We start from the raw sequence: 18,476 nt of genomic DNA, 5'->3' as shown, positions 1-18,476 counted from the left end.
TTTTGTTTTCTGTTTGGAACACATCACATGAACACATGAAAGACATGTTAAATATCGTTTTTTCTGGTGTTGGGCGGTGAGGTAGCCCAGTGGTTAAAGCATTCGCTCTTCACACCGAGGACCCGGGTTCGATTCCCGACATGGGTAAAATGTGTGAAGCCCATTTCTGGTGTCCCCCGCCGTGATGTTGCTGGAATATTGCTAAAAGCGGCGTAAGACAATACTCACTCACCCACCCACTTTACAGCGCCTTATGCTAAAATTAATCCAGCAGGCAGGGCTAAGAAGTGTGAAAACAATTCAACAGGCTAAAGGTTAAAGCGGGTCTATGCATAGTCCAATCAAAACGCCTAACGAAATCGACATCCGGTTCGTAAACTGTCTTGCAGATTTCGGTCGCTTGCAGGATTTGCAAAGCATGTGTAACGCCAACCCGGCGTCAGCTGATATTTTCTACATCTTTTCATGTTTTTAATCAAGGTGCTCACCTGATTTGATGCACTTCGCGATGTAAGACCCGTTTTATCACAATATAGATCTTGATTATCGATGAGATCGTCTTGACTGGGCGCCGCCATTTTATTTGGAGTAAGTGACATTTGAGGTGGAATCTGATTGGTCAATAAGAGAGTCATAGACGGGACATAACTCGTAATAGCCACTGGCGGTGCTACGATTGAGCCCAGAAATTCCAGCCTAGTTCGGAAAGGGTGGAAAGACTTTCATACTCAGTTAACTCCCTTGCCTCGGGGAGATGTCTGGACTAGGACAATCAGACTCTCTGCTACAAACGTCAACAGGGAGTTTTTCAGACGGACGAATTCTACTCCATATCGAGATAATATGGAGATATTACAATCACACTCTCACCAATGGTCTTCAGATTGTTTAGACCGCCTCCGTGGTCTGGTAGAGCCACTTCCACTGTCAATACTACCACTATCACTGTCACTGGTACCACTGCCACTTCCACTGTCACTACAGCCACTCCCACTGTCACTACAACCACCCCTACTGTCACCCCCACTGTCACTACAACCACCCCCACTGTCACTACAGCCACCCCCCACTGTCACCACTACCACCCGCACTGTCCCTACAGCAACCCCATCTGTCACTACAACCACTCCCACTGTCACTACAGCCACTACCACTGTCAGTACAACCACAGCCACTGTCACTACAACCACTCCCACTGTCACCACAGCCACTACCACTGTCACTACAACCACTCCCACTGTCACTACAACCATCCCCACTGTCACTACAGCCACTCCCACTGTCACTACAGCCACTCCCACTGTCACCACTACCGCTCCCACTGTCACTACAACCACTCCGACTGTCACTACAACCACTCCCACTGTCACTACAGCCACTCCCACTGTCACTACAACCACTCCCACTGTCTGTACAACCACCCCCACTGTCACTACAACCACTCCCACTGTCACTACAGCGACTCCCACTGTCACTACAGCCACCCCGTCTGTCACTACAACCACTCCCACTGTCACTACAGCCACTACCACTGTCAGTACAACCACCCCCACTGTCACTAGCGCCACTCCTACTGCCACTACAGCCACTCCTACAGTCACCACTACCGCTCCCACTGTCACTACAACCACTCCCACTGTCACTACAGCCACTCCCACTGTCACTACTACCACTGTCACTGTCACTACTACCACTCCCACTGTCACTACAGCCACTCCCACTGTCACTACAACCACTCCCACTGTCACTTGCTACCACTGCCACTGTCACTACCACCACAGCCACTACCACTGTCACTACAACCACTCCCACTGTCACTACTACCACTGCCACTACCACTGTCACTACAACCACTCCCACTGTCTCCACTACCACCGCCACTACCACCACAGCCACTACCACCTCTCCCACTGTCACCACTACCACTCCCACTGTCATTCCTACCACTACTACTGTCACTACAGCCGCTCCCACTGTCACCACTACCACTACCACTCCCACTGTCACTACAACCACCCCCACTGTCACTACAGCCACTCCCACTGTCAATACTACCACTGCCACTGTCACTACCACCACAGCCACTGTGACCACTACCACTGCCACTACCACTGTCACTACCACCACTACCACTGTCACTACAGCCACTCCCACTGTCACTACAACCACTCCCACTGTCACCACTACCACTGCCGCTGTCGCTACAACCACCCCCACTGTCACTACAACCACTCCCACTGTCACCACAGTCACTCCCACTGTCACTACAACCACTCCCACTGTCACAAAAAACACTCCCACTGTCACTACAGCCACTCCCACTGTCACTACAACCACTCCCACTGTCTGTACAACCACCCCCACTGTCACTACAACCACTCCCACTGTCACTACAGCCACTCCCACTGTCACTACAGCCACCCCGTCTGTCACTACAACCACTGCCACTGTCACTACAGCCACTACCACTGTCAGTACAACCACCCCTACTGTCACTACAGCCACTCCCACTGTCACTACAGCCACTCCTACTGTCATCACTACCGCTCCCATTGTCACTACAACCACTCCCACTGTCACTACAGCCGCTCCCACTGTCACTACTACCACTGTCACTGTAACTACTACCACTCCCACTGTCACTACAGCCACTCCCACTGTCACTACAACCACTCCCACTGTCACTGCTACCACTGCCATTGTCACTACAACCACAGCCACTACCACTGTCACTACAACCACCCCGTCTGTCACTACAACCACTCCCACTGTCACTACAGCCACTACCACTGTCAGTACAACCACCCCCACTGTCACTACAGCCACTCTCACTGTCACTACAGCCACTCCTACTGTCACCACTACCGCTCCCACTGTCACTACAACCACTCCCACTGTCACTACAGCCACTCCCACTGTCACTACTACCACTGTCACTGTCACTACTACCACTCCCACTGTCACTACAGCCACTCCCACTGTCACTACAACCACTCCCACTGTCACTGCTACCACTGCCACTGTCACTACCACCACAGCCACTACCACTGTCACTACAACCACTCCCACTGTCACTACTACCACTGCCACTACCACTGTCACTACAACCACTCCCACTGTCTCCACTACCACCGCCACTACCACCACAGCCACTACCACCTCTCCCACTGTCACCACTACCGCTCCCACTGTCACTACAACCACTCCCACTGTCACTACAGCCACTCCCACTGTCACTACTACCACTGTCACTGTCACTACTACCACTCCCACTGTCACTACAGCCACTCCCACTGTCACTACAACCACTCCCACTGTCACTGCTACCACTGCCACTGTCACTACCACCACAGCCACTACCACTGTCACTACAACCACTCCCACTGTCACTACTACCACTGCCACTACCACTGTCACTACAACCACTCCCACTGTCTCCACTACCACCGCCACTACCACCACAGCCACTACCACCTCTCCCACTGTCACCACTACCACTCCCAGTGTCACTACTACCACTATTACTGTCACTACAGCCGCTCCCACTGTCACCACTACCACTACCACTCCCACTGTCACTACAACCACCCCCACTGTCACTACAGCCACTCCCACTGTCACTACTACCACTGCCACTGTCACTACCACCACAGCCACTGTGACCACTACCACTGCCACTACCACTGTCACTACCACCACTACCACTGTCACTACAGCCACTCCCACTGTCACTACCACCACTCCCACTGTCACCACTACCACTGCCACTGTCGCTACAACCACCCCCACTGTCACTACAACCACTCCCACTGTCACCACAGCCACTCCCACTGTCACTACAACCACTCCCACTGTCACAAAAAACACTCCCACTGTCACTACAGCCACTCCCACTGTCACTACAACCACTCCCACTGTCTGTACAACCACCCCCACTGTCACTACAACCACTCCCACTGTCACCACTACCACTGCCACTATCGTTGTCACTACAACCACTCCCACTGTCACTACTACCACTGCCACTGTCACTACAACCACTCCCACTGTCACTACTACCACTGCCACTACCACTGTCGCTACAACCACTCCCACTGTCACCACTACCACCACCGCTACCACCACAGCCACTACCACTGTCACTACAACCACTCCCACTGTCACTACTTCCACTGCCACTACCACTGTCACTACAACTACTCCAACTGTCACCATTACCACTGCCACTATCACTACCACCACTGCCACTGTCACTTCAGCCACTCCCACTGTCACCGATACCACCCCCACTGTCACTACCACCACTGCCACTGTCACTACAGCCACTCCCACTGTCACAACTACCACCCGCACTGCCACTACCACTGTCACTACAACCACTCCAACTGTCACCATTACCACTGCCACTATCACTACCACCACTGCCACTGTCACTACAGCCACTCCCACTGTCACCACTACCACCCCCACTGTCCCCCCACTGTCACCACTACCACTGCCACTGTCACTACTACCACTGCCACTGTCACTACAACCACTCCCACTGTCACTACTACCACTGCCACTGTCACTACAACCACTCCCACTGTCACCACTACCACTGCCACAGTCACTACCACCACTGCAACTGTCACTACAGCCAGTCCCACTGTCACTACTACCACTGTCACCACTGCCACTGTCACTACCACCACAGCCGCTACCACTGTCACTACCACCACTGTCACTGTCACTACCACCACAGCCACTCCCACTGTCACTACTACCGCTGTCACCACTGCAAATTCCACCACAGCCACTACCACTGTCACTACCACCAATGTCACTGTCACTACCACCACAGCCACTACCACTGTCACTACAGCCACTCCAACTGTCACTACAACCACTCCCACTGTCATCACTACCACTGCCACTGTCACTACAACCACTCCCACTGTCACTACAGCCACTCCCACTGTCACTTCTACCACTGCCACTGTCACTACTACCACAGCCACTCCCACTGTCACTACCACCACTGTCACTGTCACTACCACTGTCACTACAGGCACTCCCACTGTCACTACTACCACAGCCACTCCCACTGTCACTACCACCACTGTCACTACAACCACTCCCACTGTCACTACCACAACTGTCACTGTCACTACAACCACTCCCACTGTCACTACCACCACTATCATTGTCACTACAACCACTCCCACTGTCACTACAACTGCACTACCACTCCCACTGTCACTCCCACTGTCACTACAACTGCACTACCACTCCCACTGTCACTCCCACTGCCACTCAAACCACTGCCAGTGTCATTACCACTACCACTACCACTGCTACTACCACCACTGCCACTGCCACTACCACTAACACCACTGCCACTGTCACTACCACCACCACTGCCACTACCACAAGTGACATTACCATCACGACTACCACCACTACCACTACCACTGCTACCACTACCACTACCATTACCTGGTACTGGATTAACCCGAGTTTAGCCGAAAGCGATGTACGACTCTCCCAACTATCCCTTGCGGTTGAAATCCCGCTCAGAATCAGCAGCCCTTGTGACCAGAAGACACACCTTTCAGGACCGGAATAACCCGATTATACCCGAATAAGCCTTACGGGAAACAACGAAAACAAATTATGTATAAATAGAGATCAAATTCAGTCGGTTGTATGTGGTTCACAGTGAAGTCCGATATCACCACTCCAATATTATCCGAGGTACATTGCACACTCTTGGTGACGGGAAAAGCCGAGTGAAGCCGAATGCGTTGAATACTGATCCCGATCGTGAATTGCTTTACACGCGCACGTAAAACACTGAATAAAAATAACCTATAAATAGTATAACCCTGATCACGCGGATAATGGAACTCTCCTCACGTGGGAGGGGAACGCGGAAGTAATCATCGGACTCCGCAGGCCAGCGGGTCACGTGACGCACACACAGGTCTCCAACAAGGAACATTCACAGCCTTGAGACAACGTCATCGTCAGGGGTTTTCAGTATCCTATTATACATGATCTGTTTGGGAGTGTGTGGTTCTGATATAAACTGCCGGACAAAGAAGAGTATACGCCCACCATGTTTGGAGGTGGTTACAACTGAAACAAACAGGATATGGTTCGCGTTATAATGGTGATGTTTGTTTGTTTGTTTGTTGTTTAATGCCATACTCAGCAATATTCCAGCTATATGACGGCGGTCTGTAAATAATCGAGTCTGGACCAGACAATCCAGTGATTACCATCATGAGCATCGATCCACGCATTTGGGATAAGATGACATGCATCAACCAAGTCAGCGAACCTGACCACCCGATTCCGTTAGTCGCCTCTAACGACAAGCATGAAGACCACTTTTAACCCGGGTCTTCACGGGTCGAACGTATGTGTGACCAAAATGAGAATAAAGCAACGATATAATTCGGCATACCTTCTACTATTGCCCACCCGACGAAAAGAAACATACTTTTAACATTTTACTCCCAAATGACTCCACCCAGAGGGACTGAGGTAACGGATTATTCGAAACATCACGGCATTCTTTAGTAAGACACAATGCCAACACACAATGCCATTAAAAATATAGACAGGCTCGTCACACCCAGCTCGGTGACTATCCTATCACGATTTCCTCGTCTTAAACCCCCTCTCTATAAACACCGTGGTGTAAAGATTCCGTCAGCTCGACACGCTATTGTCCGCCATGTTGCTGCATGCCATCTGAATTGAGCGGAAGCAGGGAGAGTTGTTGATCCTGATGCCGGGTAAATAAAAAGTTGGGTGGGTCCTCAGACGGAATGTGATTTTCGCCACACTACATCATGTACTGAAAATAGTTCAGTATGGAGACGGGTCTGCGGATATAAGAGACATGCAACTTTATCATGTTAATTTTATATGAGTGGATCTTTCAATACCAAGGTAAGACGGGGAACGTATGTGATTAATTTATTTTACTGGAATTCAAGTTCGATACAACTTTAGGAATTAAATATATATCAACAACTTCTTCCTCATACTGACAGGGCAGGGAGTTTGGTTTAACTCCACTTTGAACAGTAATTCAGTGGTATAATTGAATGTCAGCTTGATGTGTGTGTGTGTGTGGGGGGGGGGGGGGGGGGGGGGGGGGGATACTAGAGAGTATCTTTGACATTTACGAACTCATTAAAATCCACGAGCACGGGTATGGTGCTAACAACCTAGACTCAAAATTATTCTGATTTGCAGCTACGGTGTTATTACATGAATTCATCTTCAGTGTGCATTAAAAAGAGCTGTACGACGTTGATCGTGTGTACAGAACTTTAAAATATGTATTCGTCTTTTTCACATTTACAAAATTATATATTGATGAATGAAATATGGTATCTATGATCTATTGCAAATGTGGCAAGATGTATCCGGTGTCAATGCATGTTTTGGTGACCCGTGAAGATCCGGGGTAGAATAGGTCTTCAGCAACCCATGCTTGTCGTAAAAGACGACTATGCTTGTCGTAAAAGACGACTATGGTTGTCGTAAAAGGCGACTAACGGGATCGGTTGGTCAGGCTCGCTGACTTGGTTCATGCATGTCATCGATCCCAATTACGTGGATCGATGATCATGATGTCAATCACTGGATTGTCTGGCCCAGACTCGATTATTTACAGACCGCCGTCGCATAGCCGGAATATTGCCGAGTGCGGCGTTAAAGAACAAACAAGCAAACAAACAAACAAACAAACAAACAAAGCAAGCAAGCAAGTCTTGGTCGCCAAACTGATGATGGTATACACTTCGTGTTGAGTGGGGTATCTCGAATCAATTCGAATTCCTTTAATTTCTTTAAAAACTTTCACCGGTTGGACAAACTTGATTGCTTTGTTTGTTGCATATGCTAAGTATGTATACAGTTAATCTTTCTTAGTACAAACTTCTTAATCCAAATACCTTCTAATGAGAACACATACATGTATAAAAGATACTCCCGTGAGGATCCGGGATAGAATTGGTCTTCAGCAACCTATGCTTGTCGTAACAGTTGACTAACGGGGTCAGGTGGTCATGCTCTCTGACTTGGTTGATGCATGGAATTGTATCCCAATTGCGTTGATCGATACTTATGATATCAATAACTGGATTGTCTGGTCCAGACTGGATTATTTACAGAAGTCATATAGCTTGAATATTGCTGGATGCGGGGTTAAAGAACAAAAAAACCAAAACAAACAACAACTCCGTTCTCATGATTCGATAATCGTGAATTTATTAATCCGGGCGATCTCGGTGGAAACCAAACCCTTTGTATTAACAGGTTTCAACTGTTTTATGATTTTTGTAATATTTGCCTTACTTTTCGTTTTGTTTCAGATGAATCTATTTATTGTCCTTGTATTGTGTTTCGTGCCGAGAGTAGAATCTCAAAGTAAGTAGCATGTGTGAAAAACACCTTTACTATCTTAATCATTCATTGATGTAGATATAACACACAAACACAGATGTAATAGATGCCATTGTTTTCCATGACTAAGACTTGACAGGATGCCTATACAGGTACTTCTGCCTTGAGACTGCCTCGTGGGTAGTGTAGGGGGTTAGGAAGGGTCCCCAGTGCCCTGTGACCCGTGAAGATCCGGGGTAGAAGAGCTCTTCAGCAACGCATGCTTGTCGTAAGATGCGACTAACGGGATAGGGTGGTCAGGCTCGCTGACATGGTTAATGTATGACATCGTATCTCAACTGAATAGATCGATGCTCATGATATCAATCACCGGATTGTCAGGTCCAGGGTCGATTATTTGAAGACAGCCGTCATATAGCTGGAATATTGCTGGCCGCGGCGTTAAATAACAAACAAAACAAACAAACAAACAGAGACAGTGCCCCGAACTTGCCATACATGACAATGTGTCACCTTGTGCGTCATTACATCTAATGCCAGTTTCTTTTCCTGAAGGCCAACCGAACCGAACATTCTTTTCGAATTTTGTTCTTTTTCAGTTTTTGCTTCAAACAAACACTGTTTTTGTATTTTCGCTACCTTCTTCCGGGTCGTATAATACGTACAATCTGAGATATTGACTTTGTACACACTTAGCAGCATGGCGCGTCAGCACAGTTGAAAATTGATTAAATTCAGAAACGCTCAGATGGTGAAATTATCAATCATTTTACCTCAAATTGTTGACAATTGTACTTAACATAATTGAAACGATTACCATAAGTATTAAAAAACATTTTCTTGATAATAATGATGACACTCAAATAGGATTGTAACTTCATCACCGTCATCATGACGATCCTCCCCCTCCTCTATAATATCTATAATATCAATATCAATCATCATCATCACCATCATCATCATCATCTATAATATCTATATAAATAATTCAATGACATGTTTGTATATTCTAGCCACCACCACCACCATCATCATCATCATCATCTATAATATCCCCATCAATAATTCAATGAGATGTTTGTATAAATACATTGTAATAAATACATAAATACAATAAATTTGTGTAAATATTTTACAAATTCTAAACAAAACACAAATTCAGTCTTCTCATATCAACGGAAACTGTAATCAAGGAATTACCACTGTGAGTATATCAAACAATGTTGTTAAGGGAATGCCATACAGTAAACTACGGTTATAACGAACTCAAAGGGACCACTAATATTTAGTTCGTAATAACCGTAGTTCGTTATAAGCATATATACAGCATATATGCAACAAATGGCCGGGACTAAAAAATAAGTTCGTTATATCGGTCAATTCGTTATAAGCGTGTTCGTTATAACCGTAGTTTACTGTATTTCCCGACTCAAGATGAGGTCTTTATATCCTGAGCCTATCACCTACATTACATGATGAAAAATACATTTGAATCACCAAAGCTATCATTCTCACAGTTACCACAATAGAATAATCTCTGTATATGTTTCATGTTTATCATCTGATAATCTGATAAGAATTCGAACGACCAACGTGAACAACTTCCAAGCAGTATTTTGGTCGCGTCTTGGCGATCGTGTCGCAAACAACAGACGTGACTGACGCGTACCTCCCGCAGTGGGGCCAATTCCCTGAACAAACACTGTCAGTCGTGTCTACGATCTTCCATCCCCTCTAGCCTAGTTGTCAGAGGATGCAGGAAGACTTACCACCCTATCACACAATAGCAGCGACCCCCTATCTAAATTCCATAGCTGTAATGGTGACATGGTTGTAAGTTGCTACCTTGAGGAAATACCTGGAAAAAACCTTGATTGCAAATTTGCGGAAATACAAAAAAAAATTCAATTACTGGCTTCCCAAACTAACGGTTCTGGTTCCCAGGTGGGGGGCGATTTTATGACACGAGTCTCGTGGATTTACAGCAATTAGAAACAGACAGCGTTGTTTGATTATCTCGAAGTGCTGTACGGGATATTTACTGCGAGTAATCAAGTGTTGATTCACTTAAGTGTTACAGGTAAAGTGTCGACCATTTGAGAATATCAGTACTCGGAAATGTTTGAAAATTTTTAAAAAATCCTAAGGTTCGTCCCCCAAAACACACGTTAACGCGCCGGGGTGGCTATATATCTGTCTCAAACATAAATCCCGAAAAATAAGATATACGGGAAAAAATACGATAGTTAGTTATCAGATATACATTAGGCCATCAATATTTTTTAATGTGTTTCATATCTCAAACATCAACCAGCGAGAGAGCAATGAAAAATATATAAAATAAAACTGTTTCCACTAATTGTGTAACTTATTTTATAACAGTTTAAAACACTTGCTTCAGTCGAAACTAAAATTTAAAATTTAAGTAAAGAAAGATCAAGCTGATCTGTGTTTTTTAAGAGTTTTCAATGGTAAGAAGTATTTTGTTTTTATCACATCGAGGCATAATATCCACTGCGGTGGGAAAATATGAGATACGAAAACTTATCTATTATTTAAATAACGTCAGAATTTAGGGCGGTCGAAGATGGGAAGCTCAGAAAAAAATGAGGACAGACTTAATCATTGTGGTGTCTGATGGAAATGAACGGGTAAACAGCCGGTAAGAAAGAAAGTATACACATATATTTTTATAATAGCAAAAATTAAACAAACAATAAATGGTTATCCGATCATGTACTTGATATTGGTATCTTAGTTACGTTTTGGACATTATAATGGCAGTTCCCAGCCTAGTCACGTCTTGAAAACGTTTGTAGTGTCTTGGTCAAATCAAAGTTTCAAATGCATACTTTCTTTTGCCCGAGACTTTAGTTTGCCAGCTTTACGTTGAAATGTAGGGTGTAAACAAAACTGTTATATTTAAAAACTGCATTGACACAGATCGTGTTTAGCCATTCTACCACAACAAATCAAAACATGCTCTGATGGTTTAGCGAAGATAGTGAGTGAGACGGTATGGCTTTAGTCCATTGTTTTAAATGCATTTTTGATTTTAAGTCAGGAATCGGTAAAAGCCTATAAACAAATAATAGCGTTTTATGTGTTTTGGGCATTGTTTTTTTAACCACAATTTGTTTCACTAACATATTTGACAGACATAAAACGCGTGAAGCACAACTAGACTAGACTATAGCCAACATGAACTGCGCGCCCGGAAATCTGAGAAGCAAGCCTTTCAATGTTAGTTATACACTGCACCTGACTATCATGACGGCACACCGCTGATTGTGTGCAACACTTATGACGTCACACTATGCTAGAAAGAAAACATTGAAATACGCTCTTTGCAAAAACATATTTCCACACATACCTTGCATATTGAATGTTTCCGCAATCTGCTTATTATAACCTATTTTAAAATGCCTACGGACAATGAATGAGAAAGAAGTACTATTCTATTAATAGTTTCTTCCACGGTGATGCAGCTCTGACTGAAACAGCCTTGGAAGATACAATTAATAGAAAAGTACTCTCAGAATAGAGTATTTCCCAGCTTCATAGTTGAATAATTTGTTGACTAGCTTTTACAGTTGAAATCATTTTCTTCAGCAGAAAAAACCCTTTCACTCACGCACTTTTTCTGTTCATTTCAGCCGAAGCCATTTATCACAGCTGCACATACGAATCTCGGTGCCCTGACAACGCCGGTTGTTCGCCTTATAGTTGCCAAGGTTACGTGTGTCTGTGTCACATGGGGTATGTCGTGTCACCTGACCGACTGTCATGCCTTATAGGTAAGACATATACTAATTGGTTATTTTCACGGGCGTAATAGGGGCGGTCGGGTAGCTTAGTGGTTTAAACGTTCGCTCGTCACGCCTAAGACCCGGGTTCGATTCCCGACAGGGGTACAATGTGTGAAGCCCATTTCTGGTGTCCCCCGCCGTGATATTTCTGGAATATTGCTAAAAGCGGCGTAAAACCATACTCACTCACTCACGGGCGTAATCTTAGAGTTTATACCATAAATTTACTTCATTTAACTCAAAATCGGAATCCTACAATGGACTCTGCTTTGGCAGAACTTTCGTTTGATTGTGGAAGGTTTTTGTCGTTTTTTAACTTATAAGATAATGGTCAGCTTTTGTTGTTATTCTTAGCTACTTCGTTCCCTTTTTTCAGTGATAGGGGCGGTCGGGTAGCTTAGTGGTTTAAGCGTTCGCTCGTCACGCCTAAGACCCGGGTTCGATTCCCGACATGGGTACAATGTGTGAACCCATTTCTGGTGTCCCCCGCCGTGATATTGCTGGAATATTGCTAAAAGCGGCGTAAAACCATACTCACTCAATGAATTTTTCAGTGATAAACTGTGGGGCAAAAGGGAGTATACACTTGAAAATTGCATTGACCAAACATTATAAACGTTATCAATACGTTACTTGATTGAATCTGTCGCCGACACACTTGAATCTTAAGGTCCAAAACACAGTTTATTTTCAATTTGTCGAGTTATTTCCGATGTGGAGAGATGCGTCACAAAGGCGTGCAGAATCCTGGGTCACGTTCCTCAAAGTGATTTTGTGACTCTGAGTGTCGTAACTCTATAGTAAAGTATGGGAGTTACAATCACCTAAGCGCTGAGATGCTTTGTAAAAGGGGGCCGAATGTTCGAATCCCGGATTACGAAAACTCGTTAGATCAGGTAACAACAGATGAATACATATTTCCATTCCCTTTCCGGTTTGGGGTCACGGATGGCCCACTCGTCTAAGGCGCCGCGATTGGCTGTGCAGAGTTCACTTGGGCACGCCAGAAACCTATGATTGTGGGTTCAAATCCCGGTTCGCCCCGATTATGTTTCTAGGTTTGTCAGCACCATACCCGTGCACGTGGGTTTCACCGAAGTGGTAAACGTCTGAGACATGCATCACATCGGGTTTTCCTCCCACATTAAGCTGACACGCCGTGATATAACTGGAATACTGTATAAAGCGGCATTAAACTCACTCACTTACTTTCCGGTTTATTATAGTTTACCAAAAATAGTTGCCATTAAATAATCCCATTCACAATTTAAATTGTTGTTCCACTTCCAGCTGGTAACGTGAGTGACACGTGCGATAGCACGGTGAAATGTCTTGGCGGTGTGTATGCCACGTGCATCAGTGGACGATGTGACTGCTTGTCAATTGCAAGAGTGACAGAAATGAACACTTGCGTCGCTTCGCGGAGCGCAAAGATCGTCGGGGCCACGTGCACCCCGTCAGACACGTGCTCCACGCACGCCTCGTGCACAGCGGGCACCTGTCAGTGTGACGCGGGCTATCGTCAAAGAACAAGTGAAGAGTACTGGGTGAACCCGGAGTCAAGAGAGGAATGTGTGGAATTGGACTATTCGTTAGGTGAAGCGAATCTCTTTTATTGTCACTTAAAAAACGATGTATAATTTAAAGAAACGAACTAAATTATTTTGAAGTGATAATTTGTTGATAAATGAAATGTTTATGATAGGTGTTTACATATTCATGACACAAACAAGTCAAAGCGTGACCCGTGAAGAACCGGGTTGGAATTGGTCTTCAGCAAAGGCGACTATAAGCTTGTCTTAAGAGGCGACGAATCGGGTGGTCAGGCTCGCTGACTAGGTTGATGCGTGTCATCGTATCCCAATTGCTTGGATCGATGCTCTTGATATCAATCACTGGATTGTCTGGTCCAAACCAATTATTTACAGACCGCCATCATATAGCTGGAATATTGCTGAGTGCGGGGTTAAATAACAAATAAACAACAAACAAACAATCTATGCGTAAAGGCAACATACAGCCCAATACTTTGATTTTAGTTCAAAATGTTCTTTCCCTCTGTGGTCTGTGTGATCATGCCATAAATATAATAAAAGACTACATTGATCTATTCTAACTTCTATTTCAGATTCTTGCAATGGAGTACAGTTATCCACTATCACAACGTCAACAACTACACCCACAACAACCACAACTACTACACCTTCGACGACAACAACTTCCACTACTACTGCTACAACAACCTCTATTCCAACCACAACTACTTCACCGACGACAACACCTACAACGCCGACAGCAACTACAACTACTACTCCCACGACAACGGTTACAACCACTACATCGCCAGAAACAACCACAAGCACAACTGCGACCACTACTTCAACTCTGACGAACCCAACCTCGACTTCTGAGACTACATACACTACGTCTGAGTTGACAGTACGAGGTAATACGCGAAAGATCACTATCAACTCCTGGGATTCCGAGATGTAGTTTTGTTTGTTTGTTTGTTGTTTAACGCCGCACTCTGCAATATTCCAGCTATATGACGTCTGTCTGTAAATAATCTAGTCTGGACCACATAATCCTGTGATTGACATCATGAGCATCGATCTACGCAATTGGGATCGATGACATGCATCAACCAAGTCAGCGAGCCTCATCACCCGATCCCGTTAGTCGCCGAGAAGCCTTGGATACATCACTGGATCCCCGTGGAGATTCTGGATTTGAATTGACCCCCGCGCCCCTCCCTCCCCAGCAACCTGTGCTGGTCGTAAGAGGCGACCCAATGGCCCGTGAGACTTGGTTGATTGCGTGCCAGCTTACACCAACGACATGGACCTTTGCTCATGATCACAATCTCTCGATTGTCTGGTCCAGATTCGATTATTTACAGGCCGCCGTCATATAGCTGGAATTTTGCAGAGTGCGGCGTTAAACAACAAACAAACAAACTTTTTGTTAAACAAACTCTTGATACTGTTGATTGTATGGTCAGAGGTTTACAGCTGTGGTAATATTATGTGTTTTTTTAGTTGTAAACATCCTCTTAAAGCTTAGATCTCTGGGCATGTTATTTTTGAGAAGACAATTTTTCATTTTCATACATATTTCCTTTGAGATGTTAAGTGTGTTAAATGGACAAACATCAGTTCTTGTATGATCATATCCTTAAATATCATGCTCATATTCCCTGTTTATTCTGAGAAAAGGGGGCTGTGGGATAGCCTTATGGTTGAAGCGTTCACTCATCACGCCAAAGGCCCGTGTTCGATTCGCGACATGGTGTGAAGTCTATTCCAGATGTCACCCACGCTGATATTGATGGAATATTGCTAAAAGTGGAACACCACCATACTCACTCTGAGAAATTAATTAATTATTGTTTTGAAAAATCCCGCCCCCACACCCTCTCAAAATGAAATGGTTGCGCCCAAAGAAAAAGTGGCAGTTACCTCACTAAAGCACTAACTCTTTTCTACGACTGCAGATCCTTCTGTTACAGCCAAGTCAATAATGGACACCTGCACGGCGCACAGTGACTGTCCAGACAACGCCACCTGCCGGCCCAATGGGTGTCAGGGGGTCACCTGTCTCTGTGACGTCGGATACGTCCCCACACCGGATCAAACAATCTGTTTGAAAGGTAAGTAAATTGTTAGAAGTATTTTAAAGACGAATTGAAATTAAAATTGATATTAATTTTTCTTGTAAGACGTAACAATTATCTCGTTTTTATTTGATTTAAGTTAATTTCGCCATTTGTCACGTCATCACTATTTTTCTGAGGTTGTAAACACAATCCATGGGTCAAGGCTACTAATATAAGGGACACAACTCGTTGTCATCATCTGTTTCATATTAAATCTATTCATAAAGAGTGGACCCTGTGAAGATCCGGGGTAGAATAGATCTTCAGCAACCCATGCTTACTGTAAAAGGCGACTATGCTTGTCGTAAGAGGCGACTAACGGGATCAGGTGGTCGCTTGCTGACTTGGTTGATGCATGTCGTCGTATCCCAATTGCGTGGATCCATGCTCATGATGTCAAGCACTGGATTGTCTGGTCCAGACTCGATTATTTACAGACCGCCATCATATAGCTGGAAAATTGCTGAGTGCAGCGTTAAACAACAAACAATCAAACAAACAAAAACATGGACATTGTCTCACGTTAAGATGTTTTTTAACTTGCATTAGACCGCTCACACATACACACACATGCACACACATGCATGCCCGTCTCGAAATAAGCGGAATAATCTTGAACGCGAAGTTAAACCTCCTTTCGTCTCACCATAATGACTCTCTTTTTAACTAGCGGCCGCAATCGACAGAGCCTGCGACGTCACCATCAAGTGTCTCAGCCCCTTCGCCTACTGCAGTAACGGCGTCTGTGACTGCATGAGCTTCTTCAGGAAAACGACGTTGAACACGTGCTCGCAGCTTGGGTCAAAGGTCATAGGTGAAGAGTGCACATCAGGTTTGGACGACTGTGGACTGTTCGCGGAATGCCGAGACCGGAAGTGCGTGTGTAGAAGTGGTTTCCGGGATAAAACGACTGAGGAATTCTGGGCCGATCCCGACAGTGTCATTGAGTGTGTTCAAGAAACATCGTCTCTTGGTTTGTTTGTTTGTTTGTTGTTTAACACCTATTCAAGCTATACGACCACGGTCTGTGAATAATCGAGTCTGGACCAGACAATCCAGTGATTAACATCATGAACATCGATCCACGCAATTGGGATACGATGACATGCATCAACCAAGTCAGCGAGCCTGACCACCCGATCCCTTTATTCGCCTCTTATGGCAAGCATAGTCGCCTTTTACAGCAAGCATGGGTTGCTGAAGACCTATTCTATCCCGGATCTTCACGGGTCTCGTCTCTATGTAAGATGGCGAATATAAATATGACGCTTTAGAAAATATATTCACAGTGTACCTCTCCCCCTTTTCTTAGTATGATGAATATTATTAAATTAGATTAATATTAAATATGTCTGTGTTTTTCGTTTGTTAGACACGTGCAATGGTAGCCCCCTTACTCTACCAGCTGGATTGACAACAGTTCCTTTGACGACTACAAAACCAACGACTACATCTCCAACAACGACGAAAACAACAATCACGACTTCGACAACGTTAACAACAACTGCGACTACTGCACCAGGTAACAATCCTTTTGAACAATGCATACTGTTATACCCGTGAAGATCCGGGGTAGAATTGGTCTTCAGACACCCATGCTTGCCATAAAAGGCGACTACGCTTGTCGCAAGGGGCGACTAGAGGGATCGGATGGTCAGGCTCGCTGACTTGGCTGATGCATGTCATCGTAGCCCAATCGATGCTCATGATGTTAGTCACTGGATTTTCTGGTCCCGACTCGATTATATGCAGACCGCCAGCTGGAATATTGCTGAGTGCGGCGTTACACAAAAATAAATAAATAAATAAATAAATATATATTTCCTGCACATATAATGAATTCAAATCGTTCCATCGCCAACATCTTCTTCAAGTTTGTTTGTTTTTAACGCCGCACTCAGCAATAGTTAGGCTATATGAAGGCGGTCTATAAATAATCGACTCTGGACCACATAATCCAGTGATTGACATCATGAGCATCGATCCACGCAGTTGGTGTCAATGACATGAATGAACCAAGTCAGCGAGCCTGACCACCCGACCCCGCTAGTCGCCGCTTAGGACAAGCATAGTTGCCTTTTTTGGCAAGCATGGGTTGCTGAAGACCTACTCTAAATCGGATCTTCAAGACACAGGTGGGTTGCATTCTGTCTACAGTATGATGATCATGTTCAGGGAACCGATGCTATTTTTCCTTGCTCAACATTATAACCACATCTCTGTTGACCACTTAGTTTTATAAAGGGGCGGGGAAGGGGAGTGGGATAACTAATTTGTTATATTTTCGCCCTTCTTGTCGAAGGGACGGGTTCAACCTCCTCTGTGAGTGAGTGAGTGAGTTTGGTTTTACGCCGCTTTTTTAGCAATATTCCAGCAATATCACGGCGGGGGACACCAGAAATGGGCTTCACACATTGTACCCATGTCGGGATTCGAACCCGGGTCTTCGGCGTTACGAGCGAACGCTTTAACCACTACCCTACCGCCTCTCCTCCGTGATTTCAGCGTGTATATCCAATGTCTTGTGTCTCCACCGATATGTTGATGAAATGTTATTATAACTGGCGTAAAAACAATACTCACTCACTCACCATCGAATAACCATG

At 45.1% G+C, this 18,476-nt stretch overlaps 1 protein-coding gene across 1 annotated transcript in view; it reads left to right on the top strand.

Moving 5' to 3' along the window:
- The window catches only part of LOC124152667 (mucin-2-like), a 30,473-nt gene that overhangs the window by 970 nt on the left and 11,027 nt on the right, over positions 1–18,476 (top strand). The window contains exons 2-12 of the mRNA XM_048395464.1: positions 985–1,933; positions 2,034–3,658; positions 3,717–3,727; positions 3,822–5,208; positions 8,376–8,430; positions 12,063–12,203; positions 13,506–13,811; positions 14,344–14,661; positions 15,724–15,864; positions 16,541–16,843; positions 17,243–17,392. Coding sequence (XP_048251421.1) covers positions 985–1,933; positions 2,034–3,658; positions 3,717–3,727; positions 3,822–5,208; positions 8,376–8,430; positions 12,063–12,203; positions 13,506–13,811; positions 14,344–14,661; positions 15,724–15,864; positions 16,541–16,843; positions 17,243–17,392 — 5,386 coding nt within the window. The remainder of the gene's footprint in view (positions 1–984; positions 1,934–2,033; positions 3,659–3,716; positions 3,728–3,821; positions 5,209–8,375; positions 8,431–12,062; positions 12,204–13,505; positions 13,812–14,343; positions 14,662–15,723; positions 15,865–16,540; positions 16,844–17,242; positions 17,393–18,476) is intronic.

The sequence above is a fragment of the Haliotis rufescens genome, unplaced genomic scaffold (assembly GCF_023055435.1).
Source record: "Haliotis rufescens isolate VD_foot unplaced genomic scaffold, xgHalRufe1.0.p SCAF_14, whole genome shotgun sequence".
In the NCBI taxonomy this organism is placed as follows: Eukaryota; Metazoa; Mollusca; class Gastropoda; order Lepetellida; family Haliotidae; genus Haliotis; species Haliotis rufescens.
This window is presented reverse-complemented; position numbering and strand designations above follow the sequence as displayed.